Genomic DNA, 27,874 nt, shown 5'->3' on the forward strand with positions numbered 1-27,874 from the left:
GCATAAACACTTGTTTATTTGATTAAAATATCCTAAAATTTATTGTGCAATACATTAAATGTTTGAAATCTAACTACTCAGTGATTCAAACTGAGTAATTGATAGATTAATCGATTACCTAAATAATCGGTAGCTGCAGCCCTAGTTCTCAGCATGATGACTGGTGGATTTGTCTGAGACTGAATTCTTTTTTGAGTGACAGCAAAATTAGCGAATCAGTGATCTTCTTGTCTTAACGTACGCGGGTGGCGTTTTTTTTTTATGTTCATCCTAGCGACACTTGCGAAAAATCGAGCTAATTTCTGCCAGGTTTTTTTCTATTGTATTTGCTGTGTTTGAAGACTTCACTTCTGGCACCAGTGTTGTTTTTGGCAGCCATTTTAATTTTCATTTTAGTCTTAGTCTTTTGGACAAAATTACTTTTTAGTCTTAGTCATGTTTCAGGCATTTCAAAATGTGTGCGTCTTCGACTAATTTTAGTCAACGAAAAAGAAATTTTGTCTAGTTTTAGTCGACAATTCTCAAAATGTTTTCGTCTATAAGCCTCAAAAGTTTTAGTCCGTGAATAAATAAAAGGTTTCCAACAAGTTTCAATTAACATGACAGACGAGTCTCCAAGGATATCACAATTTTCATGATGATTATACACACTAAGCAGGAAAACAGCACATTATTTGGAATTAAACTCATCTGGAGGCCACGAACTGTATGTAAAATGTTTTCCAAGAGTTTATGAAGACAGAGTCACCGCGCTAAATGCGATTGTTATGCTAATGCTACAAGTTAGTGTGTGATGATCACTCAGCACAGACCTCTAAGGGCTAAAGCAACATGGCATATCTAGCCAAGATAAGAAAGCATAACCCACCAAGCAGTACCTGACTCAGGGGCCGTTTACATGGTGACACTCTGAGAATACGGAAAAATCTCAAATTTGCATTTGCATTTGCGTCTCCATTAGAACAATGTCGCAATTCCGCATGAAAACGATGTAGTATTCATGCCAGGCCCTAGGGGGCAGTGCAGATTTACAGGGCAACTGAGAATGATGCACTTTGACCCCACCAAGCTCCCTCAGCCCGGAAAAAAAACTGCCCGCCCACTCGAAGCAATGGCATTTTTCTTTCGTTCAAAAAGGCACAAAAATGGAAACATTTAACATATTTAATTTAAAAATATTATTCAAACAGTAAATTAAAGCCAACATTCCACCATATTTGCTGTTTTTAATGTTTAGTAGCAACGCTGCGCACGCCCGATGTGAGGTGTACGAGTGCTGACGTTATCAGCGCGGTCTCGCGCCGCGGGAGCCTTTGATATGCATGCCGAGGAAGACCCCTCAATCCCCCGCAATTGGATTCTTCCACTTTGGAGGCAGGATTCAGAATTTTTCGTCTTCGCCTTCCGTCTTTGCCGACACCATATGCACGCGAGGCCACTCCTCAACACAGTCATTGCGTCTTCGTGTCGTAGAGTCGCCATGTAAACTGCCCCTCATATGTTTCAGTGAGTTAGTGTGTGGGGCGGGAGAGTCGGGGGGGGGGGGGGGGGGGGTCACAGCACGACACATTAGTGACATGACCAAACACTGCTAAATGCGTGCTAACTAAACATACAATCGGAAATGATGGCAAATTTTCATCTCGTTCTCGTGTCGTCAAATGACAGCTGGCATCCATCTACTTATGTTTTAGTTTCTCAAGACACTTTTTCAGCAGGTCATAATGAGGTCATCGTCATGAAAAAAAGTGTTGACGAAATATTTTCGTTATCCTCATCGTTGACGGAAACAACACTGTCTGGCACTCTCGTTCCTTTCCTTATTGAGCAGCTGGTGCCGCCGAGACCCTCCACTGTCACAAAGCCCTCACAGATGGACACAATTTAAGCTTCCCCTCATTGTAAGATCAGCATCCGCCACTGGTGGAATTGTATGATGGGAAAACAAACAAATAAATAGATCTGACAAGTAACTGATGCTCAGCTTCTTAAAAAACGCTCACAACTGAGACCGCTGAAGTATTTATATGAAAAAATAGTGAGCGCGCTTGTATTTGTGCGCTTGTTGTTTGTGCTTGTGCGTGAGGCTGAGCCTGTCACTCATGTTAACTCAATGTGAAGAGGCCGTTTCAAGCGGAAGGTTGAGTCCTAGATTTTTGCCACAATGGCTGGTGTTATTAAGACCTTGTTCTTGTGTTGCCTTTCTGCATGGAAGGAGGCTAAAGCGATTCGCCGGGTGGGACGGTTTAAGAAACAAGGGGGAGGCACAAACACGCAAAGCAGTAAACAAATTTACAGTGGTATGAAAAAGTATCTGAATCTTTTGGAATTTCTCACATTTCTGCACAAAATCACCATTAAATGTGATCTGATCTTTGTCAAAATCACACAGATGAAAAAACAGTGTCTGCTTTAACTTAAACCGCCCAAACATTTATAGGTTTTCATATTTTAATGAGGATAGCATGCAAACAATGAGAGAAGAGGGAAAAATAAGTAAGAAAACCCCTCTGCCTAAGTAGATTTAAAGAGCAATTGAAAGAAATGTTTACCAAACATTTTAAGCCAGGTGTGTGCCCAATCTCTGGTGAGTGGTTTAAAGATGCCCTGCCCACTATAAAACACACACCTGGTAAGAAATGTCTTGACGAGAACCATTGTCTGATGTGCAACATGGCTCAGTCAAACGAGCTGTCTGAACACCTGCGATCAAGGATTGTTGATTTGTATAAAGCTGGGAGAGGATACAAAACCATCTCTAAAAGTATGGATGTTCATTAATCGACAGTCAGTCAGTCCAAATGGCGATAGTTTGGCACTGTTGCTTCTTCCCAAGGAGTGGCCGTCCACCAAAGATGATGCCAAGAGTTCAGCACAGAATACTCAGAGAGGTAAAAAAGAACCCTAGAGTGTCTGCTAAAGACTTACAGAAATCACTGGCACAGTCCAATATCTCTGCACACATCAACTAGATGTAAAACTATGGCCAACATTGGTGTTCATTGGAGGACTCCACGGAGTAAGCCATTGTTGTTTAAAAAACATTGCTGCTTGTTTAATATTCGCAAAAAGGCACTGGGACACTCCACAGAAGTTTTGGTAAAATATTTTGTGGACTGATGAAACCAAAGTTGAATTGTTTGGGAATAACACACAAGGTCGTGTGGAGGAAAAATGGAACAGCTCACCAACATCAACACCTCCCCAGCATGAAGCATGGTGGATGGAGCATCATGATTTTTGGCGGATTTGCTGCTTCGGGGCGTGACAACTTGCAATCATTAATGGAAGAATGAATTCAAAAGTTTATCAGGATGTTTGGCAGGAAAACTTGATTCCGTCTGTCAGACAGTTGAAGCTAAAAACAGGATGGAGGCTGCAACAAGACAATGATCCAAAACAGAAGTAAATAAACTTCAGAATGGTTTCAGAAGAAAAAAATACACGTTGTGGAGTAGCCAAGTCAAAGTCCAGACTTGAACCCCATTGAGATGCTGTGGCATGATCTAAAGACAGCGATTCATGCCAGACATACCAGGAATCTCACTGAACTACAGCAGTTTTGGAGAGAAGAATGGGCCAAAATTAGTCGTGATCGGTGTGCCGGACTGATCTGCAGAGTACAGGAGACGACGTTATTGCCATCAAATGTGGGGCCACAAAATATTGAATGGGATGGTTCACTGACTTATTTTTCCCTCTTCTGTCATTGTTTGCATACTATCAATAAAATATGAAAACCTATAAATGTTTGGGTGGTTTTACTTAAAGCACTTTTTTCATCTGTGTGATTTTGACAAAAATCAGGTCACATTTGATGATTTTATGCAGAAATGTGAGAAATTCCAAAAGGTTCACTTTTTCATACCACTGTACAAAGTACAACAGAGTTTTTGATGTTCAGTAAATATCTTAATTTTTTAATTGCTTACAAACATTTTCAAAACTTCTCCACATCAACTTTATAATGCAACTCCTCGCCTAATTATCCTCCCCACTCTACATGCGACAGTAAACGCTCAAGTAAACAATAATGAAGCACGCACGCACGCCCTGCTAAACAACCTGCCAATCACCCGTGAGATGCAAATGACTGGAGGCCATTGGGAGGCCCGCTTCATTTAAGTGATGTTAAGAACAAACAATCAAAAGTGCTGCTCGGGAGACGGCGACACATCCAAATCAGCCCGTGACATGTAACAATGCTGACATCTAATTTATAGCTCAAGGAGCGTGTACAAGCAAATAAACAGGCATCCCTGGTCGCCACGTCCTCCTCAATTTGCCTCTCCTACGGTACACTGCCTTTCAGACGGCAGGGTTGGGAGGAAAGTGGGAAAAAGTTGAAAGAGATGATGACTTATTTAAGAAAGCCAAGGCTTCTGTTACTCTATCTGTGGCGCCGAGGCTCAACAAAAACACCACCGACACGTGGGAGGAAGTGAAATGTTTTCTGCAAAGTTGGACGAAAACGGGGGGGAGAATGATTTGTTTCCCCTTTTATATCTCTTTCGTTTCGGCAGATGTTTGTGCTCCTCATCTCTCAACCCCGCCGTGCCCCTCATCCTATTTTTCTCCGCTGTGGCGACGCCTCCAGGTATCAAGGAGATTAGAAGCAGTCAGAGGCCCTTGTACCGTAGCAAAGCTTGAGCAAAAGGGGGTCTTTAAATATTTAAGGTGTGAGCACCATCAAGCATTGTTACTCTAAGAAGAGAGGAACAAAGAATACAAGGCTTTCGCTTGGAAAATCATTGACGTTTCAACGCATCCCGTATATTAAAATACATCGCGTGAATATCGTCAAGAAAGAAAATAAACAAATCTGTCACTACGGATGATAATCTACGCTCATTTATTGTCAGTTTCCATGCGCCGGAAATAAATATATAAGCAAATAAACAAGCCTCGTGTCAAAATCAATTAGATGTGTCAGGTAATGATCTTATTTGCGTGGTAAACCGTGTGAGACGGCTAATGGGGCCAATACCTGATGAGTGTAATTGAAAGAGACCATAGGCGGAGTTTGACTCCTAGGGCAGGGGGGGCACAACATGTTGATGACCCCGAAACACAGTGTCAGCAATAAAATTAAATTACAAGAATATTTATAATAATAAGTTGACACTGAGCGTTTTTTGTTTCCCATCATTCTTGAGGGGAATTCTAAATCAGGCTGCTTAGGCAATACTTTTCGCCAAGATCGTCATCCACTGAATATGGTACGCCCGCCGGTGTCGTGCTAATGTAGTTACCCCTGTCAAAAATTGTATCCCCTGCGTGGAGCCATATGGAGGTAGATTTGTGTCTTCATTATTCAATCAAAAAAAGTTGCTTCAATCAAAACATATATTTTCAACAACAAAAAAAAAGTCGCTTCAATCAAAAGAAAAAAGAAAAAAAATGTGTTTGAATTCAAAAATATTTTTGAAACTAAAAAAAAAAAAAAAAAAAATGCATGTGAAAGCTATTTTCCTTTGATTTTTTGTTTTTGTTTTTTTCCTTTTTTTTTTTTTTCTTTTTTTTGATTAAAACAAGTTTTTTGATTGAAGTAATGTTAATTTGTGTTTGGGCCACATTTTGGTTAGGATATTTTTGTCTTTATTATTCAAATCTAAAAATAAGTTGCTTCAAAAAAATATATGCTTTCAAAAAAAAAATCATTTTAATCAAAAAAATATTTGCAATTTAAAAATTTGCATTTGAACATTTAATTTTTCATTGAAAAACATTCCTTTTTGTCTTTGGGCCATATTATGAAGAAATTTGTGTCTAAATCATTTAATCCCAAAAAAAGTTGCTTCAATCAAATAAAAAATATTTTTAATCAAAGAAAAAAATCATTTGAAAAGTAAAATTGCTTTCCCCTAATTTTTTTTTTTTGTTGTTGTTGAAAATTATATGCAAAGCAAATGACCGTCCAAGTTGCTAGTCACATGATCTGTTCGTAAAATAATTTTGACCCATTATAAAAACATTTTTTTGTTCATTTCGTTCATTTTTGTTGCTTAACAACTTAGGAACGTCAATTACATGCAATGACACTTTTCGGCCTCCGGGAGGGCCTGGCCCCCTGGCCCCCCCTTAAAATCCGCTGATGAAAGAGACTGCTTCTTTTATTCTTATTCAAGGTATTTATTTTATTTTGAAGTCAAAAACGCAATTTCTGGAGAGAACAAAAATGCTAACAAGCAGGTAATGATGGCCATTACGCCTTCGCAGATGGACTGTATTTGTTCCATCGGGAAACACAAAAATTAGTCCCAATTAGTCATTTAATGTGTCATCATAAAAAGCAACAGCTATTGGTTTTCATATCCAAAAGCAGCAGGTTCATTCTCTTGAATGAGAAAGGATAGATGGATGGTCATTTATTCAACATTGTAGAAAGAGAAATGACTTTGTCATCAGGCAGGTGATGATTTAGTCACCCGCTGACAGCAAACAGAAACAAAGGGGTCCATTGTAATTGTCGCATTAGAGGTAGGATTGATTGCGGGGAGTGAAAAGGTGGGTGACTTTGCGAAAAGGTCACAGCATGCCCACACACCTGATTTTTTTTTTTTTTTTTTACGCGCTCAACTTTGGACTGATTGTGAAAGGACAAGAAAAACTCTTGGGTGATTATGAAGCTTCCATTTTTTATTAATGATCATTTCCAGTGGGCTGATTGAATCTATTCTTCAAACTCCTTTAGAAAGGGAACACCAACTCCATACGCGTCGCAACTTTGCACATTTGTGGTTACAAAAATCATTTGGAGGACAATATTGAACATTGCAAACAAAAAATGTGTTCAGTCATAAAAAAGGAACGTCTAAACGTAAACAAAAATACATTGACACAAAATTGCAAATCTTGAGAATTGGAGCAGTAAATTGTAAAAAGAGTTAATTATATTATGGAAAAAACAGGACCTTCACATTCACATAATTTTACGTGTAAATTAAATCTCATAATACAGTGATCCCTCGTTTTGCGCAGGTAATATGCAAAGCAGAGGCGGAGTCTATTAAGGGAGTCCCCCCCCCCAAAAAAATCGATTGTTAGATGCATCGCAATTCAATTACGATTCATAAAGGTTAAAAAACGCTGATTTTTCCTAATAACTTTATGACAGCCGCTCGTAGCGGAACGAAATTCAAGAAACGTCTGCCGCCCGGACACCTTTAACGGACGCACGCACAAAGTTATGATGGATGCTGCCGGTTACTGAGCGAGAGATTGACTCCTTTTCGAATGACTGGAAAATAAATTTGTGTATGAGACGGGCAGGGACCCGGCGGTCGCGCTTCTGTGTGCAGGTTAATTTTTAGAGCGAGAGGGGAAGAGAGTTTTTTTGTCTTTGTCTTTCAGTTGTCCAGCAGCAGTTTCAAGTCATGTTAATTTAAAAATGTCCTGAGTGTGTTGGTCAGCCCCATGTGCGTCTATAAGAGGTGAGTACACGAACCCTCTTGTACTGTTTAGCCTTTGTTATTATTTTTTAGATGTTAACACTTAGCGCCGAGCGCTAAGCTAAATAGCCAATTCGCTAACGTGTGTTAGTTGTTGTACAAAAGTGACTCCACACGCAGAACGCGTAAAACCATGATTAAGTACAGTGGTAACACAACAAACATGCGAAATTGTACAGAAATCTGTGAAAACATATTGGTTTAAAAAAAAAAAAAAAGTTATTTCTAAAGACACTTTGTTTACAGAAAATGTGGAATTAATTTTCACCCTTTTAAATTTTATTGTATTGTTGAGAGAAATAAGTACTTCCTTTAAAATTAATGTTTTTTGCATTTTCTTGTAAAACAAAAAGCAGTTTAAGGGCAGCTTTTTGTTGTATGGGCATGTTTGCATCATTCTAGTGATAACTGACATCCTCGTCAATACAGTGTTCGCTTAATAATCAAATCGTAGCACCCTAAATTGCAATCGAATCGAATTGTGGGGTGGCTAAGATGGCAAACCCCTACTATTTACGTATATAGGTAGTCTCCGGGTTACTGCGTACCCGGCTCATTCACGAGTACAGCCCGAATAGTCATGGAATATAACGGCATTTAACACAACGTACCTCACTGCATCTTATTTTTTACTTTTATTTAGATGACGTATAAAATGTTTTTGATTATTTTGAGATTTAGGGGGTATTTAGGGGTACTTAACCCTTTATTGCCAAATGTATCACATTTGATTTGATACACCTAAAGTTTCATGATCTTGAGAGTAATTCAGAATTTTGACATTTTTGAAAAAAAAAAAAAAAGATGGATGCAAGTCAATACATGCATCTGCAGGTTCCATGAGAAAAAAAAACAGGATTTAGCTAGGATTATAGATATTAGAGCGCTTAGTACAAATTTTCATTTCATTTTTACAAATACGTAAAAAAGGTTTCATTAGGACCTTATTTTTCAAATTTTGGGATTCTCTGATAGTTGCATTATGTTGCAGGTCTTTAAGGGTTAAAGGGTTAATTCCAAACTGAACTGGGGACACCCTGTATGTATATTTTTAAAAAGGGTTTTTAAGCACTGCAAATGTAATAATTATGATATGAGATATGGATGAAATAATTTTTTAAATAACACATTAGACTCGAGAAGCTCCTTCCTTGACTGATGATGATGAAAATAAATGAATAAACACGTTTGCACTGCGATGAAAATGACACAATACGCAGGTGTCAAGGGAGCCCTATACTGTGCCTCAAAAATCTGCGAATTACAAACTGCAAATTTTAAAGCGCAAATTGGCGAGGGATCTCCGTAGTACAAAATGGTGAACAAAGTTCAACAAACTTGACAATAAGAATCAGTTTGGCAAATAGCAATACAGTGGGGCAAATCAGTATTTAGTCAACCACCAATTGTGCAAGTTCTCCTACTTGAAAAGATTAGAGAGGCCTGTAATTGTCAACATGGGTAAACCTAAACTATAAGAGACAGAATGTGGAAAAAGAAAACAGAAAATCACATTGTTTGATTTTTAATAAATTTATTTCGAAATTAGTGGAAAATAAGTATTTGGTCACCTACAAACAAGCCAGATTTCTGGCTGTCAAAGATGTCTAACTTCTAACGAGGTCTAATGAGGCTCCACTCGTTATCTGTCTTAATGGCTCTTGTTTTAACTCCTGATCGGTATAAAAGACTTGTCCACAACCTCAGTCAGTCACACGCCAAACTCCACTACGGCCAAGACCAAAGAGCTGTCGAAGGACACCAGACACAAAATTGTAGATCTGCACCAGGCTGGGAAGACTGTATCTGCAATTGGTAAAATGCTTGGTGTAAAGAAATCAACTGTGGGAGCAATTATTAGAAAATGGAAGACATACAAGACCACTGATAATCTCCCTCGATCTGGGGCTCCATGCAACATCTCACCCCGTGGCGTCAAAATGATAAGAACGGTGAGCAAAAATCCCAGAACCAGATGGTGGGACCTAGTGAATGACCTACAGAGAGCTGGGACCACAGTAACGTAGGCTACTATCAGTAACGCAATGCGCCGCCAGGGACTCAAATCCTGAACTGCCCGACGTGTTCCCCTCCTGAAGCCAGTACACGTATAGTCCTGTCTGCGGTTTGCTGCAGAGTATTTGGATGATCCAGAAGAGGACTGGGACAATGTGTTATGGTAAGATGAAACCAAAATAGAACTTTTTGGTAGAAACAGGCTCTCCCGTTTGGAGGAGAAAGGGAAGGAGGAAGAATACTGAATTGCATCCGAAGAACACCATACCCACTGTGAAGCATGGGGGTGGAAACATCATGCTTTGGGGCTGTTTTTCTGCAAAGGGACCAGGACGACTGATCTGTGTAAAGGAAAGAATAAATGGGGCCATGTATCGAGAGATTTTGATTGAAAATCTCCTTCCATCAGAAAGGGCATTGAAGATGAGACGTTGGGTCTTTCAGCATGACAATGATCCCAAACACACAGCCAGGGCAACAAAGGAGTGGCTTCGTAAGAAGCATTTCAAGGTCCTGGAGTGGCCTAGCCAGTCTCCAGATCTCAACCCCATAGAAAATCTGTGGAGGGAGTTGAAAGTCCGTGTTGTCCAATGACAGCCCCAAAACATCACTGCTCTAGAGGAGATCTGCATGGAGGAATGGGCCAAAATACCAGCAACAGTGTGTGAAAAGCTTGTAAAGAGTTACAGAAAACGTTGGCCTCCGTTGTTGCCAAAAAGGGTACATAACAAAGTATTGAGATGAACTTTTGATATTGACCAAATACTTATTTTCCACCATGATTTGCAATTTTTAAAAAAAATCAAACTATGTGATTTTCTGTTTTTTTTTCCCACATTGTCTCTCATGGTTGAGGTTTACCCATGTTGACAATTACAGGCCTCTCTAATATTTTCAAGTGGGAGAACTTGCACAATTAGCGGTCGACTAAATACTTATTTGCCCCACTGTACATCACTGTGAATTTCAAACGACGACAGATTTTCCTAGTGAGATTGGACTATAGGCTGCAGCTCTCCTCACTGTATTGTGGGATATTTGAACCAAAAGATATTACCCAAAAATACTTTATTTGACAGCGGCATCATGCAACTGTCATAAGACAAAATGAACCACCATGAATCATTGCTTCAAGAAGCTTCATTTGGCCATCACTGCTCCCTTGGGGGAGACAGTCAACCTCTGGTGCCACCTGCTGTCAACACTTGTCCAACATGCCTCCTAGCATGCATAGCAGCGCTACAAATAAGAGTAATTATTAACAATTATTAACAAGTAGTTAACAATCAAAATTCATGTTCTGTGCTAAATATTTCTTCAGTTACTGTTCCAGTTTCATGAATTGCTAGTTATGGTATTTGGTAACACTTTATTTGACATTGGCACCATAAGACTGTCATCAGACAATCATAATTATGACATGACACTGTCATGAGCATTAATGAATGCGAATAAAAGATGTCACAGTGTCATCTGGCAAATCATCTCACTTTCGAATGGATGTGAAAGATCCGAGCTGGACATAATAGGAGTTAGTGACATAATATGCCCGATGACTCTTAATGTCATCTTTCATAAGCAGTAAGTAATGCTCATGATACTGTCATTTCATAATTAGACTGTGTTATGACAGTCTTATGATGCCACTGTCAAATAAAGTGTTACCTATGAACCCCCATCTTATGATCCCACTGTCAAATAAAGAGTTACCTATTAACCCAAATAAATCAACAAATAATCCTCAGTGGATTATAAGCCGCATGAGTCAAAATGTGGGAAAAATAGCGGCTGATAGTCCGAAAATTACAGTAACGAACAATGCCAAACAGATAAATGCACGACGGTATATTTTTGCACTCTTCTAACTTGCACAATATCGTCATTGACTTTAGCAGGTGACAACTAGCAATTGGTGCGAATGAAAGCCAGTAAAAAGCCAGCGCTTGTAACTCACGAGATGCGTAGTTTTACATTCCTCGACAAAGGTAAAAACGGACTCGGGCCTCATTAGTTTACAAAAGCAATATGACTTACCAATTGGCCCTTCCTGAAATTCCTTCCTGTGACAACAGTAGATGTGTACGTAAAACTGAGATGTTATCTAGGTGTTGTCTGTTTATAATATACGAAAAGTCAGTGTTGAAAGTTTATCTGAAGTCATTTCTACTTTTCTAGGAGCCCAGTGTCAGTAAGCATCTTAAGAACACAATCGCACCAAACATTCAGGAGGTAACGCACATTAAAAAAAAATCAAAAACAGTTTTCCCCATTACTGAACCAGTCATCCATCCAGGTTCCAGTTTCCGTCACTACGAAGGGAAGCAGATGCCGCAGCACTCCATGCAGATTTCCAAGCAGTCCGACGACTCACAGCAGGCGTCCATGATGCCGCAGTCCATGTCGCAGGGGCAGTTGCAGTCGTCGCCCATGTCTTCGCCACAGCAGCAACAGCAACAGGACACGGACGCGCAAGGCCCGCATGCCGCCGGCGCCACCACCATGTTGCATAGGGTCAGAAACTCGCAGAAGAGGCACGCCAAGATGCACTGGACGCAGCAGTCTGGGTGCCAAATTTTGCGAAATGAAATCCACATTTTTTTGGGAGGAATGACAATTTCAACCGTGGATCGGGTTAGTTTAATTCGGAAATTAGTACGCGGGTGAGTTTTTGCATGCATGGGAAATACACAGCAACGAATTCCTCGCCATCTGTTCTAATTAACGGACTGCTAAATAATTGAAGCATTATCATGCACGCTGCTAGCTCGAGCGCTCTGATTATTAGTAACGTCTCATCGTTTCCTGGCAAGCGGGCCGATTAGCGTTAGCCATGCCGTAAACCTCTGATTAACATTTAACCTCTTCAGACCCTTTTGATGAGGGCGCCAGCAAGTTTGGCAGAATCTACCATCACAAATGACTCATTAGCCACCCCAAATGTGTTTATAGATTAGGTTGAATTAGTCACGCTGCATTAAAATGGCAAGGCTGGAATTATAAATGACAAAAATTTACTTGAGCGACTTTTTAAAGTGCTGGAAATTATGGTTAGAGCCAACAATAAAGCAGCAGCAAGTGGTTAGCACTTGGAAAGTTCTGTGTTAATTGGTCAGGTTATATACTAGTACTATGTTGTTTCAAGAACTAGACAATTACCTAATATAATTTTTGCTTGTATTAATGACAGGGTTTCCCTCGTGCTTTAAGAAACCTGGCAGGCCACTATCTTCTCTGTAAAAAAAATAAAATAAATGACAACTGTATAAAAACCTTTTTTGTTGTGAAATTCCTGCTCTGACTTTTGTTGTGCACGCACATAGTAATCTGAAAGAAAAAAAAATACAAAAACTGCGGTTGAGGATTAAAGTTCATACTCCACCGCTTATTGTTGTGCCTGCATTTGCACAGACAACAGTGTGCGTCTGTGACAGATACACAAAACACACAAGTTCTGATATACAAATGCATTCAAACTAAGCCTGAACGATATGTCGTTTAAACATCGCCATCGCGATGTGCACTTGCGCGATAGTCCCATCGCAAGCACTTGCGTTTTTTTTTTGTTTTTGTTTTTTATCCATATACGCCTTGCTTTCTACTCTATGCGCAGCATCACACCCTCCCTCTCCCAGCCCTTTGTTCCTCTCAGTCACTGCCGCACTTGCTTATTAAAGTTAACGATGGCTTTGATCTGCCCAAAGATGCAGACTTCACAATGGCATCTGTCAATCATCGTTTAACTTGTTAAACAGTTTCTGCAAGGAAGCCGCGCTGGAATGAATGTGTGTGTGTGTGGAGACGTTGGAGACATATAAATGCCAGAAGTGATCATGAGGAGTTTGAAATTTCTACATGTCACTCCAGCGCTCACGGCTAAGGTAGATAAACAGAAGCATTTAATAAAGCCAAGCATTTATCTACTACAGTACTTTATTCTTGTTCAAAAATGATTTGGTTGGACAGTTATGTTTAAAACTGATCATAATTTTGACATATGAAGTGCTTAAAAACCATTTTATATACATTTTTTAAATCACTTTGCGGGAAAAAGTGAGAAAAAACATGTCTTCTATGTATCTCTTTCCAATGCTAAATCTGAATAAATACATTGAGCACAAAAAACACATACAAAAAAAAAAATTATATCGCAAACCCCAAAAAAATCGCAACAATAGTTTTTTCCAATATCGTTCAGGCCTAATTCAAACTGCAAATTGATGACAACTGGAATTAAAATTCCATTACACTTGGGCTCCAATTGGCGATTATTTTTATTTTTCAGATAAATTTGACTTATCTTCAGTTACTTTCACAATTTACCTTGAGGTTTTAGGCATGTTGTCAGTAACAATGAAGTTGACTAATTCCTTAAAAATAATATTTTATGACAGTTTGACTAAACTGCACTGTAGTCAACAACTGTGCTGTTTTAAGTACCTAAAACTTGCTTAAGTTTTAATAAAGGCTCCAAGCAATGTTTCCTCTAAGCTGCGCGCTTGCGCAATCGCACACTGCCTGCAAATACTCAGTGCACAAGACAATCTATGCAACGCTCAAAGTAAAATTCAATGGAAACGTATTGTAGCAATGCAAAAAATAAACGAATTAATCCGCAAAATCCACTGAATCCGCAGTCCATCTGCATGCGATACATCAATGCTGTATTGTGAGATGCTGACCCGGGTGACGTCACATTCGTATTTGTCCTAAACCAGAGACTGAAGCCGGAAGTCACTCATTTTCATGGCGCTGAATTCAAAAATTGAATATAGTGATGCACGATAATGCATTTTTCAACCGATACCGATAACCGATAATTTCCTCCTCATTCCAACAGATAACCGATAATGTCAAGCCGATAATTCTATGAAAAGATTTATGAAAATTTTTTAAAGTATACACAAGAGAAAATATTACCGTGCAAAAACAATAATTTATTGCTCTCTTTTCACCATCAAATGTGAACAAGCAGTAAATTCAACATCTAAATAATGACAGATTGTATGACATTGTGTAATGGTAAACTTTTGGCAATAATTACTTGCAGAGTAAATACCTAAGTTGCACAAAAATGCCCTTTGAAAGTAAGCCATTCCTAACATATATAACATTACTAAACTGCAAAAACACACCTCCTTAAAACTAGTCAATTTCAAGTGTGAATCTACTGGAAATAAGTGAAATTATCTGCCAGCGCTTCAAGTGTATTTCACTCAAGATTTCTTGGAAGAAAAATAGCTAGCTGAAAATAAGCTTAACAGCCTTATTTTAAGCAATAAATTATTACACTTAATCCTAAAAAAGCGTGTTTGTCAGAAATGTTCTTTATTCAAGAATAGGTATGGTTCAAAACATTATTTAAAAGCAATTTTTAAATGGAGAAGTGTTAATGAGTGCCAATAAGTTTTGATTATCTAATGTGACTAACTGAGCAGACAAATAAGTTAAATAATTTGAAAAGTGGTTGCTAATGTTATATGCTTTGTTGCACACTGTGAAAATGATTAACTCAAAAGAAGGAGATGTCATGTATCCATTGTATAGCGCTTTGTTTACATTTGCGGCACTCACGACACTTGCTTTATGGCAGCTCAGCTGATATACTGCAGTATTATTAGGCCGGAGTTATAGCTCACATCTCCGTGCGTGTGCCTAAATTTTGTTAGGCCGAAAATAACGGCAACATGTATGAATTTATCCTTGTGTAAAAACATTTTTAAAAAATCTCCTCCCGCCTGTGCCCTTCAGTCTGTCCGGCTGCCAAATTGGCTCCCGCGCCAGGCCTCTGTCTGGCTCGATGAGTGGAAACCGGACTGGCGGCGACAGCTACGTTCGTAACGGATATCCGCCCGCCCCGGCCGGCTCGCCGCGGCATATTCGGGGCCTGGCTCTGCCGGACGGAGGCGCACGGCGTGGGGGAATGCTCGAGAAACCCGCCTCGCCCGCGGCCTTCAAGGCCAGAGCAGCAGGCTCCGTCGGAAGACGGCTACTTGTTGACTATCGGTTTCGTGCCGGTGTTTCGCATTAGAGGGAGTTTACTACCCGCTTTGGGCTAAATGAGGACGCTTTTTTTCCACCTCGTGAAACTTCTGCAGTGCATGTTCTGCAGATGGCGAGAGCGTCGTTTTTTATTCTTTTTTTTTTTTTTTTTTACACAAATCCAGCCACGCCAGTGACCGCTGCCATTATCTCAAACTGCTTCTGTTGTGTAACTCCGCCTCCTCAACCCCTCCTCCCCCAGGGGCTTCAGAGAGGGGAGGGGTTGAGGAGGCAGCGGTGCTGAATTCTTCGGTTGCGCACATTTGGAGGCGAAATAAAGTATATAATTATCGGATTGCATTATCGGTTGAATTTTTTAAAATCTGGATTATCGGCCGATAATTATCGGTAACCGATATTATCATGTATCTTTAATTGAATATATAAAACGATCACTTCCACACACATCTAAGCGGTCCATTTCATTCAGGAGCATAAAACACCGTGTGAAATATGAAAAAAACATGCTTTTTGGTGTCATACGCACTTTAAGTCCAGTTCTATATTACCAAGGGTTGTTCTAAGGTTGAGCAACTTGAGCTGTGGCTTTGGGTTTAGTCGCGAATTTCTATTTATTTCAATGTTATTTAAAATATTTCAGGCATTTATTCTTTTTTATTTTATTGATCTATTTTAACATTATATTCACATTGATGTTCCAAATTGCAAATATGTTTTGAAAAATAAAAACAACCCTGTTGAATGGAAAAAAGTTTTTTTTTTTTTTTTAAACTCATACATCTCAAAATAAGGCATTTTATAGCTATAATTGCAATACCGGGATACCGTGAAACCACAGTATTTTTGTTTTAGGGTATCATACTGTCAAAATCTCATCCCGGCACAAAAATCGAAATAATCGTTTATGGCATCCGAGCTATCAACAATCGAACAACTGCAGTCGCAAATACAGAGGTCACCAAGTCCTCTGTGTGGGTCTCTACAATGTAGTTTGAAAACTGCTTTGGAGTGCTAAAATGCCCCCAAAAAATGTGGGGAGAAAAAAAAAATATTACAAACAGGCCACATTTGCATAACTTTCATCATCCCGTCTTGAGCTGTCGGAGAGGACTGTTGCTGATTGGGTTAGAGGCGAAGGGGAAAGCAGGAGAGTATGGAGGACGGCATGGGAAGGCAAGCAGAGGACTGCTGGATGCTCATGTTTGATTAATCAAAGTCAATTTTTTTCCCCTTTTATTTTTTTATGCTCAGAGGGGGTGCCGAGCTGACCAGGAGCACAGGCTTGCTGTGATATAAGCAAGATGCGTGAAGTGTGTACTGAACTTTTAATGCATCTTATTATGCTGATCTGAAGACATAAGAAGTGCGGGGATGGGGCTCCTTTACTATTAAACATATGGCTCTGCCGCAAGGTGCCGAAGAAAGGGCTAAACTCCCGCCTGGGCCACAACTACTTCATGGGGAAAAAAAAGGAGAAAAAAAACCTCAAAGCTCAGCCTAACAAACTTTGAAGGACCCAGAGGGCAGAGCCACGAGCCACGCGAGTGTTCGGAATCTAAAGAGCAGAGTGTAAAAATGATAAATAAAAAACACGGTACACAATCATTAAGCGGCGCTCGGCCTTCTCAGCCATTCACTTGGATGTATAATTGAAGAGCGGCGATTAGTGGGGATCCAGTGAAAAGGAGGAAGACTGCACACAAAAGAACTGGACACTAACAACAAACCCAAATTGTAAAGACTGACAAAATTAATATCCAAAGAAATAGATTACATCACGTCCTGGGGAGTATAAATTCGAAAACATCCCTGGAGAACTGCCTTTTATTTCTTGTGTTTAGAGGCCTGTTAAAGAGGCTAATTTCACAGGCAAACAGATTATGTTAATCCATGTAAACACTCAAACACAACAGCTTGGCTTTTCTTCAGTTTTTTTCCGCGGGGAAATAAACACTCGAGAGCTCGCGTATTGGCGCCGACCGCTCGCATCTGCAAAACGGTCAACACAAAAGCCGTAATAAGAACGACTTGTTGAGCACAGAGGTGGGTAGTTACCATTGTTGTTAATCTTACTTGAAAAAATAGTTACAAATTACTTCTCCCAAAATTTAAATGAGTTCGTAACTCCGTTACCTCAACCCAACTGAACACCACGAACTGTATGTAAAAATTTTCCCAAGCGTTTAACATGTCGTTCGCAACGCTGAATGCTAATGCTAGCGAGAACGCGAATGCTATGCTAACGCTTCAAGCCACCCAGCATCGCATTGCAACGGCTTTATTACGCCCTTCCCTTCTCCTGCTCTCTTCATGTCTCTCAGACATTTCTCGCGTCATTCAACCAACGTAGTAACGCATAGTAACGCACGCCTTGACATCATCAGTAACGGTAACAGCGTTGCAAAGATAGGAAAATTAAATTACTCAGTGCTGACAAAAATAACGCCGTTAGTAATGCCGTTATACTCTCACACAGTTATTAACGACACTGGTGTTAACGCGTTATATTTACTCCTTTACATTTACGTGAGTAACTGAGAAAAACGTACTTCTAAGAGTAGTTTTACAAAGCCATACTTTTTACTTGAGTAGATTTGTGAAGACAAAACCCTACTCTTATTCAGCTACTTTGGGCTACACTACTCGTTACATTTTTCCTCTTTATTGTAGAGTGGTATGAAAAAGTATCTGAACCTTTTGGAATTTCTCACATTTCTGCTTAAAATCCCCATCGAATGTGATCTGATCGTTGTCAAAATCACACAGATGAAAAAACAGTGTCTGCTTTAACCAAAACCACCCAAAAATTTATAGGTTTTCATATTTTAATGAGGATAGGATGCAAACAATGACAGAAGGGGGAAAAATAAGTCTGTGAACCATCACATTTAATATTTTGTGGCACCCCCTTTGGCAGCAATAACTTCAACCAGACGCTTCCTGTAGCTGCAGATCAGTCTGGCACATCGATCAGGACTAATGTTGGCCCATTCTTCTCGACAAAACTGCTGTGGTTCAGTCAGATTCCTGGGATGTCTGGCATGAATCGCTGTCTTTAGGTCATGTCACAGCATCACAATGGGGTTCAAGTCTGGACTATGACTTGGCCATCTAGAACGTGTATTTTGTTCTTCTGAAACCATTCTGAAGTTGATTTACTTCTGTGTTTTGGATCACTGTCTTGTTGCAGCATCCATCCTCTTTTTAGTTTAAACTGTCTGACAGAGGGCCTCAGGTTTTCCTGCACAACATCCTGATAAACATTTGAATTCATTCTTCCCATTGATGATTGCAAGTTGTCCAGGCAGCAATACAGCTCCAAATCATGGTGCTCCCTCCACCATACTTCACGGTGGGGATGAGATAACCATACTTCACGGTGGGGATGAGATGTTGATGTTGGTGAGCTGTTCCATTTTTCCTCCACACATGATTTTGTGTGTTACTTCCAAACCATTCAACTGTGGTTTCATCAGTCCACAAAATATTTTGCCAAAACTTCTGTGAGTGTCCAAATGCCTATTTGGGAACATTAAACGAGCAACAATGCTTATTTTTTTAGACAGCAGTGGCTTCCACCTTGGAGTCCTCCCACGAACACCATTCTTGGCCATTGTTTTACATATAGTTGATGTGTGCACAGATATATTGGACTGCGCCAGTGATTTCTGTGAGTCTGATGCATATCAGACAATGCTTCTCATCAAGACAATTCTTACTCGGTGTGTGTTTTATAGTGGGCAGGGCAGCTTTAAATCACCCATCAGTGATTGGGAACACACCTGACATGAAATGTTTGGTAAAAATTGGTTTCAATTGCTCTTTAAGTCTCCTTAGGCAAAGGATTCACTTACATATTTTTCCCCCTGTTTGCATGCTATCCTCATTAAAATATGAAAACCTATAAATGTTTGGAAGCAGACGATGTATTTTCATCTGTGTGATTTTGACAAAGATCAGATCACATTTGATGATTATTTTATGCAGAAATGTGGAAAAATTCCAAAAAGATACTTTTCATACCCCTGGCATATTAGATTTTACTTCATTTTTTTTTTACCAGCCAAGAGTCGCTCTACCAGTTTTACCAATGAGATGCAACAATAATCAAATGACTCTTTCATACCAATCAGACTCAAGCTTGATGTTTTATGATCAAAGCGGCCTGTTTAATCACGTGGCGTCTTTAAAGCACTGTAAAAAAATTAAGCATTTGGCATAGAATGCTCGAAAGCACGGATTTTAACCTCTCTCCCAGTTTTTGTTTAGCCCCGACTTACCACAGAAAACCAGAGATAAGATCCTTTTCATTTCAAAATAGGAACTATGAAAGAACTATTCACCATTCAACTATTCAAACTAGAAATATATTCTCCGCTTGAGGGCCCTCTTGCTCTTTGAACGAAAGATGCTTCATTTCTGTATTTTTTTTTGTCTAGCCAGAATTCAATACATTTTTTGGATTTATTTGGTTTACGGCAGTTATGTAATGGGTTATTGTACAGCATAATAACTATTAAAATAGATAACTTTGTGCTGAGAAAAATACCGTTCATAAAGAAAAAAATCTAACATCGTAAGCAGTTACTGACGAGGTTACTCATGACGAGTTATTTTCACCAAATTCTTTTATTTTTACTTGAGGACATTTTTTCGATAACTACTTTACTTTTACTTGAGCAACATTATTTTTAAGTAATGCGACGCTTACTTGTGTAAAATTTTTGGCTACTCTACCCACCCTTTGGTTGAGCTGCTATTGTTTATTTCATTTCCACCATCGTCACACTCTAACACTTACAGCCTCGCTACAAGATGCCCTACTGCGTGCGGTTCTCTGTGTTGTTCAACCAGTACTCCACCTGATGCATAATTTAAGTGCAGCAAATCATCAAATAAAGCTGAATCCGCCTACTTTTCTCCTTGATGTAAATCACACCTCAAACGGACTGTTGTAAATCAATGTCCTGAGGATGGATGTGCGCGCTAATGCTTCATAAAATCATGTGACAAGCGAGGGACGATCCAGATAATGAGGGCCCTGCATGCCCAGATGCGAGATGGGTAAAGAGAGTAGGCCCTGAGAGGTGTGAGGGGCCCCGGCCAAGACTGGTCATGACTTTTAATGGGCACCCCGCGCTCTCGGCCCTTGTTAGGCGGTCACACCTACTCCGTATTTGTGCTGACAGGAACAGGACTAGTCATTACTGGACGCACCTCAACTACACCTGACAGTGTGACAAACCAACGCTGTGGTGTGCAACGACAATCATATTATATGCTCGGCAACACACAATCATATTTGAATTAATAATACAACATTTGGAATTTTACACAATGGATTGTACATTCAATATACTGCAAAACCATATTTTGTTGACTGATGTAATTATGATCATTTATATGAAAACTTCCATTTTATGTATTTTTTTTAGAAATGTACTGTTCGCTGAACAGGCATTTTTATTCAATGATTTTTGGTGGTATTTTGATTGTGACTAGCATTACTTTGTTTTCAAAAACATTGATATACAGTATTTTTTATGCAGAAACGGTGGTAACTCTACTTATGAAATTATGTTAATTGAGTACTTGGCAATACCCAATGGCAGAGCAGCTATAAGTATGTTACATTCAGTAAACTCGAAGCCTTACCGTATTTTTGCCTTTCGTACTATGATATTTCTAAACAAGAGGCAATATTTTCCCATTGAAAAGTGTCTTAACCTGAAAATTCTGCATGTAGAGACGTTCGTAAGCAGAGGTACTACTGAATACTGTATGTGTAATTCTCAGTACGCTTAAACAATGAAGGAAAGAATCTACTTTTTTCCGTTCATGTGTCAGTTTCCCCTTTTGATTTGAGCCGGGCGAGTTGTTTTTTTTTTTAATTGTTAAAATTGGCTCTTTATAAGACTCTACGTTCAAGTAATGTTAATAAATGACGAATAATAGTCATTTGAAAATACCTCTCAATTCAAAAGTTTTATTTATTGGCGGAAAACACAGACAAGGCTGAAAAAGCAGTTTCTGCTCTTGCACCCCTCTTTAAAATACACTGCTGTATTTTAAGCCAAAAGAACTGTTGTGTTTGACAGAACAATACGTCTATATGCTGCAATAGCAGTTTCATGGCGCATTAAGCCCCCGAACTAATCCTTTTTACCCTGGAGACCACCGTTTACGGACACCTCGCAACCGCTTTTGTTAACCCAGGCATTAAAAGAAAATAAGTAATTATACTTATTTTTCAAAATGTGTATCATTTTTTAGTTTGGAATCATTCATTGATGTCTAATATTTAGTTAAAAAAAAAAACGACTTTATAAAATCATTCACTCGCATATTTTAATCAAATTACATGACAATGAAAAAAATAGTGTCTGGAAATAGCTCATGCATATCTACTGCATAACTATCGCTTAATTTTTTTTTTTCATTTACTGTTGCATTTTCCCCGATATTTTAGATGATAATCGATCCAAACAAATTAAAAAAAAAAAAAGTTTAAAAAGGTATATATTTCAAAATATCGACCACTTCTTCATGTCTGCGATTTCTGCATTGTGACCCTTGTTATATTACCGTGTTTCACCCACCCTGTTGAAAATGTCTTCCCTCAGAAAATTGAGATTTGAAGCTTTCCAATGATGTATTACACATGCATTTAGGACAATTTTGAAATTTGGCCACATTGGGGGGGTCTCAGAGCGCAACTTCAAGTCACCTGAGTGTATTCCGCCATATTTATTTATTCTCTACCAACAGGCTTTGCATGTTTTCTGGGAAACACCCCGCGTGTGATTAGTAAAAAGCAGCATGCGTTAAGTTTAACTGTTAGTGATTAGTAAGTTTTAGTCCCGTATGAGTTTTTGCCTGATGAACGAAAACTCACCTTCTGGCAAAGGCGGTTTTGGCGTCTCGGTGGAGCTTCCTTTGCTTCTCCGGCTGCCATCGCTGTTGACCGACAGGCTAGATTTCAACTTCCGCTGCATCTTCTGCGAAACCAGCGTGGACGGCTCTCTGGTAATCGGCGACGTTCCCGGGGATCCCGTGGCGCCGTTAGCGCACGAACATTTACAAGTTGCACGTGCACCACGGGGTTCGCTGGCGTTGGGTTCGAAGGGGGTGTTGGGGTCAGCAAGGCAAATGCCATTTTGCTCTTTATCAATCTGAGGTTGATCTAAAGCAAACGGGAAAACAAAATCAAGTCAGGGGAGCTAACTAGGTAACTACCTACACAATTTCTGCCAAAAGAACTTTCCTTTCACCCCATCGGCGCTAAATGCTTGACGATCGCATAACTTTATTTAAACGAGAGCGAGAACCTTGTCAGCACTCTGCCGTCAGGCTTGCTATAAAAACTTTACTCGTCCCGTCGGTTCCTAGCAAATCTTCCGCGCGATATTGATCACATGGCAAACATTTCCGCGGCAGGATGACAGAAAGATGTAGAGACCTCACATGTGACACCATCACAAGAGCCGCCGCTGTAGGCAAGACTGGAGCAGTACCCAGGTGAGTTATGCGAGGGAACGTGAGATTAATACGGGCGAAATAAAAGCGCTTGTGATAGAGAAGCTTATACAAAATAGCTGCTGTCTGCAACCGTAATGATCTCCTTTACTCGAACGCTCAGGTGGCCTCAGCAAGTCTGCGAGTCAGAAGACGACGACCTGATAAGGCGGCGAAGGATGAGAGTGAGCGAAGTACCTGCGCATTCAGCTCTACTGGGACTTCTACCCGTAAACATCAGAGCCCGCCGGTGCACCGTTAACTTCAGATTGGGTGAATTATTCACCCCCCGTTTGCCATTCGACACTTCCTTTACCTCCGGTCTTTCTTAACGGCCCTAATTGAGCGGTTTTACAGAGCATCCCTCAAGTGTTTCTGCAGTTTCAAAAAAGAATATCATTCCAGGCCTTTATTTCCATCCCAACCAACCCGAAATTACAGTGCATCGCCCAGGGAGAGGCCGGATGTGAACGCGGACGTAAAACAAAGCAATTAAACGCACTCCTCGAGCTGCTTCAATAAACAAATAGGGACTTTAGGGATGAGGAGACAACTGGGTAGCAGGCGGAAAGCTTTGTATGCAGTGATTTACGACATACTTGATGGACTTTCCCGCCAGACAAAGGCCATCCATGACGGCGTATTAACGAGAGGATGCTGAGGAGGCTACAGCTGTTGTGGTTTCGCACTTAGGCGGACCAGACGCTGCTCGTCTTCGGCATTCTCTTCCCATCGCTCTTACGCCCAGCAATCCTTCATTATAAAATGCGGGCTTGTTCGAAGGCGACCGCAACAGCTCAGCTAAATAGGACGCAGTTCAACTCCACAAGGACGAATACTCGGCGCAATTCGATTTCTGAAGAACCGCAAACCATAAAACAAAGAGTTCAACTGTCGTAGCGACAGGTTCCTCAACTTCTCCTCGCAAACTTTTCTATTTTCATCCTAGTGAAGATGAATGGACATGATGCATAATAAAATATGCATATCCATTGATCACGCTAATGACGATACTGTCAGAGATGGCAAAGACAGACGTGTTCAGTCGCGGCTCAACAAATGAAAAAATAATGAGAGAAAAAAATGAAAACGTGTAGGGAGGTCTGGAGTAACTTTTGGTGGGAAGTGATTTTTGATTATTTTTAAAATTTTCTGGGATGGGAGTTAACTCAAAATTAATTGGGAACTATAAATTGACACACAAACCTCTTTGAGTGTCTGTGGAATCAAAACCGATTGTTTACTATTTATTTTGTGTAATGCTGCCGCAACCAGACGCTTCCTGTAGCTGCAGATCAATCTGGCTCATCGATCAGGACTAATCTTGGCCCATTCTTCTCTACAAAACTGCTGTAGTTCAGTCAGATTCCAGGGATATCTGGCATTAATCACTGTCTTTAGGTCATGCCGCAGCCTCTCAATGGGGTTCAAGTCATGACTTTGATTTGGCTCCTCCAGAACATGTATTTTGGTCTTCTGAAACCATTCTGAAGTTTATTTATGGACACGATGCATAATAAAATAAGCATATCCATTGATCACGCTAATGACGATACTGTCAGAGATGGCAAAGACAGACGTGTTCGGTCGCTGCTCAACAAATGAAAAAATAATGAGAGAAAAAAATGGAAACGTGTAGGGAGGTCTGGAGTAAAACTTTTGGTAGGAAGTGATTTTTGACTATTTTTTAAATTTTCTGGGATGGGAGTTACCGTTTTCACTTTCATTTTACCGTATCAATCCATGGAGGAAACATTTATTAATGATGATGAAACGAGAAAGTTATACAGCAGCCTTTAAAAGAAAAGTCACATCTGTTTTGTTTTCTCCTGGATTCTGGTAAGTTAAAAGAAGTTATCAGATTTTATTACTGTGCATATTGTCAGTTTACGGTAATGTTTTGAACTACCAATGTGCTATGCTTGTGCCGTGTTTCACCAGTCAGTAAAATGACATTTATCTGTACACGAGCTCTGTTTTCTTGTATTCTTCTATGTATTGGTGCTAAAATTAGGGTGTGCGTTATACACGGGTACAATACTTTTCCCTAGATTTTACAAGTAAATTTGAGGTGCTCATTATACATGGGTGCGCCGGGAAATTACGGTAACTCAAAATTAATTGGGAACTATAAATTGACACACAAACCTCTTCAAGTGTCTGTGGAATCAAAACCGATTGTTTACCATTTATTTTGTGTAATGCTGACGCAACCAGACGCTTCCTGGAGCTGCTGATCAGTCTAGCACATCGATCAGGAATAATCTTGGCCCATTCTTCTCTAAAAACCTGCTGTAGTTCAGTCAGATTCCTGGGATATCTGGCATTAATCACTGTCTTTAGGTCATGCCAGGGCATCTAAATGGGGTTCAAGTCTGGACTTGGCCACTCTAGAACCTGTATTTTGTTCTTCTGAAACCATTCTGAGGTTGATTTACTTCTGTGTTTTGGATCATATTCTTGTTGAAGCATCCATCCTTTTTTGGCTTCAACTGTCTGACAGACGGCCTCATGGTTTTCTTGCAAAACATCCCGATATAATTCTGAATTAATTTCACCATTAATGATTGCAAGTTGTCCAGGCCCTGAGGTAGCAAAACAGCCCCAAATCATGATGCTCCCTCCACCATGCTGCACGGTGAAGATGAGGCGTTGATGTTGGTGAGCTGTTCCATTTTTCTTCCACACATGATCTTGTTTGTTACTCCCAAATAATCCAACTTTGGTTTCATCAGTCCACAAAATATTTTGCCAAAACTGATTTTTTGCCAACATTAAATGAGAAAATGTTTTTTTGAGACAGCAGTGGCTTCCTCCGCGGAGTCCTCCCATGAACACCATTCTTTGCCATAGTTTTACGTATAGCTGATGTCTGCACAGAGATATTGGACTGAGCCAGTGATTTCTGTAAGTCTTTAGCAGACACTCTAGGGTTCTTTTTTACCTCTCTGCGTATTCATGCGCAGAACTCTTGGCATCATCTTTGGTAGACGGCCACTCCTTGAGAGAGAAGCAACAGTGCTAAACTCTCTCCATTTGTAGACAACTTCTCTGATTGTCGATTGATGAACAGCCAGACTTTTAGAGATGGTTATATCCTTCCCCAGCTTTATACAAATCAACAATCCTTGATAGCAGGTCTTCAGTCAGCTCTTTTGACCGAGCCACGATGCACATCAGACAATGCTTCTCATCAAGACAATTCTTACCAGGTGTGTGTTTTATAGTGGGCAGAGCAGCTTTAAACCACTCATCAGTGATTCGGCACACACCTGACTTAAATTGTTCAGTAAAAATTGGTTTCAATAGCTCTTTAAGTGTTCTTAGGTAGAGGGTTCACTTGCTTGTTTTTCCCCCTTCTGTCACTGCATGCTGTCCTCATTAAAATATGAAAACCGATAAATGTTTGGGTGGTTTTAGTTAAAGCAGACACTGTTTTTTTAGTCTGTGGGATTTTGACAAAGATCAGATCACATTTGATGGTGATTTTATGCAGAAATGTGAGAAATTCCAAAAGGTTCAGATACTTTCTCATAGCACTGTTTTTTGACCATTTTTGACCATTAGGACCAAAAAAATAACTAAACAAACCAATTTAGATCAGCATTTTATTAAAAAAAGAAAAAAAAACATGAAAAAACTGTTGTTGTTACAACACTGCAGAGATAACTGAATGTACCAAACCTGACAGGATGCATTAAACTCCCATGTATCCTTCCCTGGCGCACACACAAACACACGTACACAGCGCACCAAATTGGACTTGTAACCACCCTATTTCCAGCACATCAACAACTGTTGAGAGTGTACATTTGTAGTTGAATAAAACATGGTATTCCCCTGCACACGCTGTCACACACATCACAGGGGAAACTGCGGGGTGAGTGCTTCTTGACTGTCTAAGCAGCATCCCAATTTGGTCGCCGCTACCAGTAGCTGACAGGCTGGGATATCTGGGGAGCATTTTTAAAAGGCCAGTGTTTGATGGATTCATGAAGAACACACAAATATAATTGCCATTTGTCACAGAGTCTTCAGCAACGTCGCCACACAGGGATCGAGCGCCGGAGCCTAGAGGGGGGGCGGGGTTGCGTTTGGATCGCTCTGTATGTAAAAGCCAGTCTATAAACATCTCGGTTTTTGTCACAGAAAATAGGTCCTACCGGAGAAAGTTGAAAATTGCACCCAAAAGACACAGGACGCGGCACATATGTGTATATATAGACACACATATGCATGTGGTTAGGAACGCAGCTGTACAAACATCAATTCTGAAAAAAAGGCAAGACCAAGGAAGTCTAACAAGGAGGTCACACGGGTCAGTGTGAAAATTGTGTGGCACGGAACCCAATAACAAACGCCGAGCATTTTTAATATTAATGCCCAGAAGGGAGCGGGTGATGAAAGTTGTTTGCCCAGCGTTATTAGAACACCCAACATGGAGTTACTCAAATGTCAACCAAATAAACACACCGATCCCGCACCGGTATTCATCTGCTAATAGCCATTAGCCAAAAGAAACAAACAGCAGGTAGCTCGGAAATGCTAATTCCCCGCACCGGTATTTTGTTTATCTTTTGTGCGGTGGCATTAGGAGAGCGTGTATATTTTCCGCTTGGCTGCGCATGTACCTGCATGATTGAAATGCTAATTTGTAAAATGTGCAATGACCTAGCCAGAGTCCTCCCTAGCACCATCACTGCCAAAACAGCCTGAGGTATCATCTCTCCTCCTAACAAATAGCGGTGTGTGGAGCAGCCCCTGCCTTTCAATCCAAAGGGATATATTTTCTCATTAGAAATTATACATCTTCCCCGTCCATATTTATAGACGCAAAACCAGGGGAATTATACGACAGAGAGAGTGAGGAATATATAGTACAATGAATGTTA

The 27,874-nt window shown here is 40.1% G+C and overlaps 1 protein-coding gene across 4 annotated transcripts in view; it reads right to left on the reverse strand.

Annotated features, from left to right (window-relative positions):
- Nucleotides 1–27,874, reverse strand: part of mdfic (MyoD family inhibitor domain containing) — a 434,364-nt gene that overhangs the window by 373,437 nt on the left and 33,053 nt on the right. For 3 of the 4 annotated variants that reach the window (XM_057855538.1, XM_057855536.1, XM_057855537.1), the window contains 2 exons: nt 22,363–22,650; nt 6,385–12,027 (listed from right to left, as the gene is read on the reverse strand). In XM_057855538.1, the coding sequence (XP_057711521.1) occupies nt 11,777–12,027; nt 22,363–22,650 (539 nt within the window). In that variant the 3' untranslated portion in view covers nt 6,385–11,776. Of the gene's footprint in view, nt 1–6,384; nt 12,028–22,362; nt 22,651–27,874 lie in introns of those variants that run through there. The other variant, XM_057855539.1, reaches the window with a different exon arrangement.

Source organism: Corythoichthys intestinalis, chromosome 13 (assembly GCF_030265065.1).
Source record: "Corythoichthys intestinalis isolate RoL2023-P3 chromosome 13, ASM3026506v1, whole genome shotgun sequence".
Classification (NCBI taxonomy): Eukaryota; Metazoa; Chordata; class Actinopteri; order Syngnathiformes; family Syngnathidae; genus Corythoichthys; species Corythoichthys intestinalis.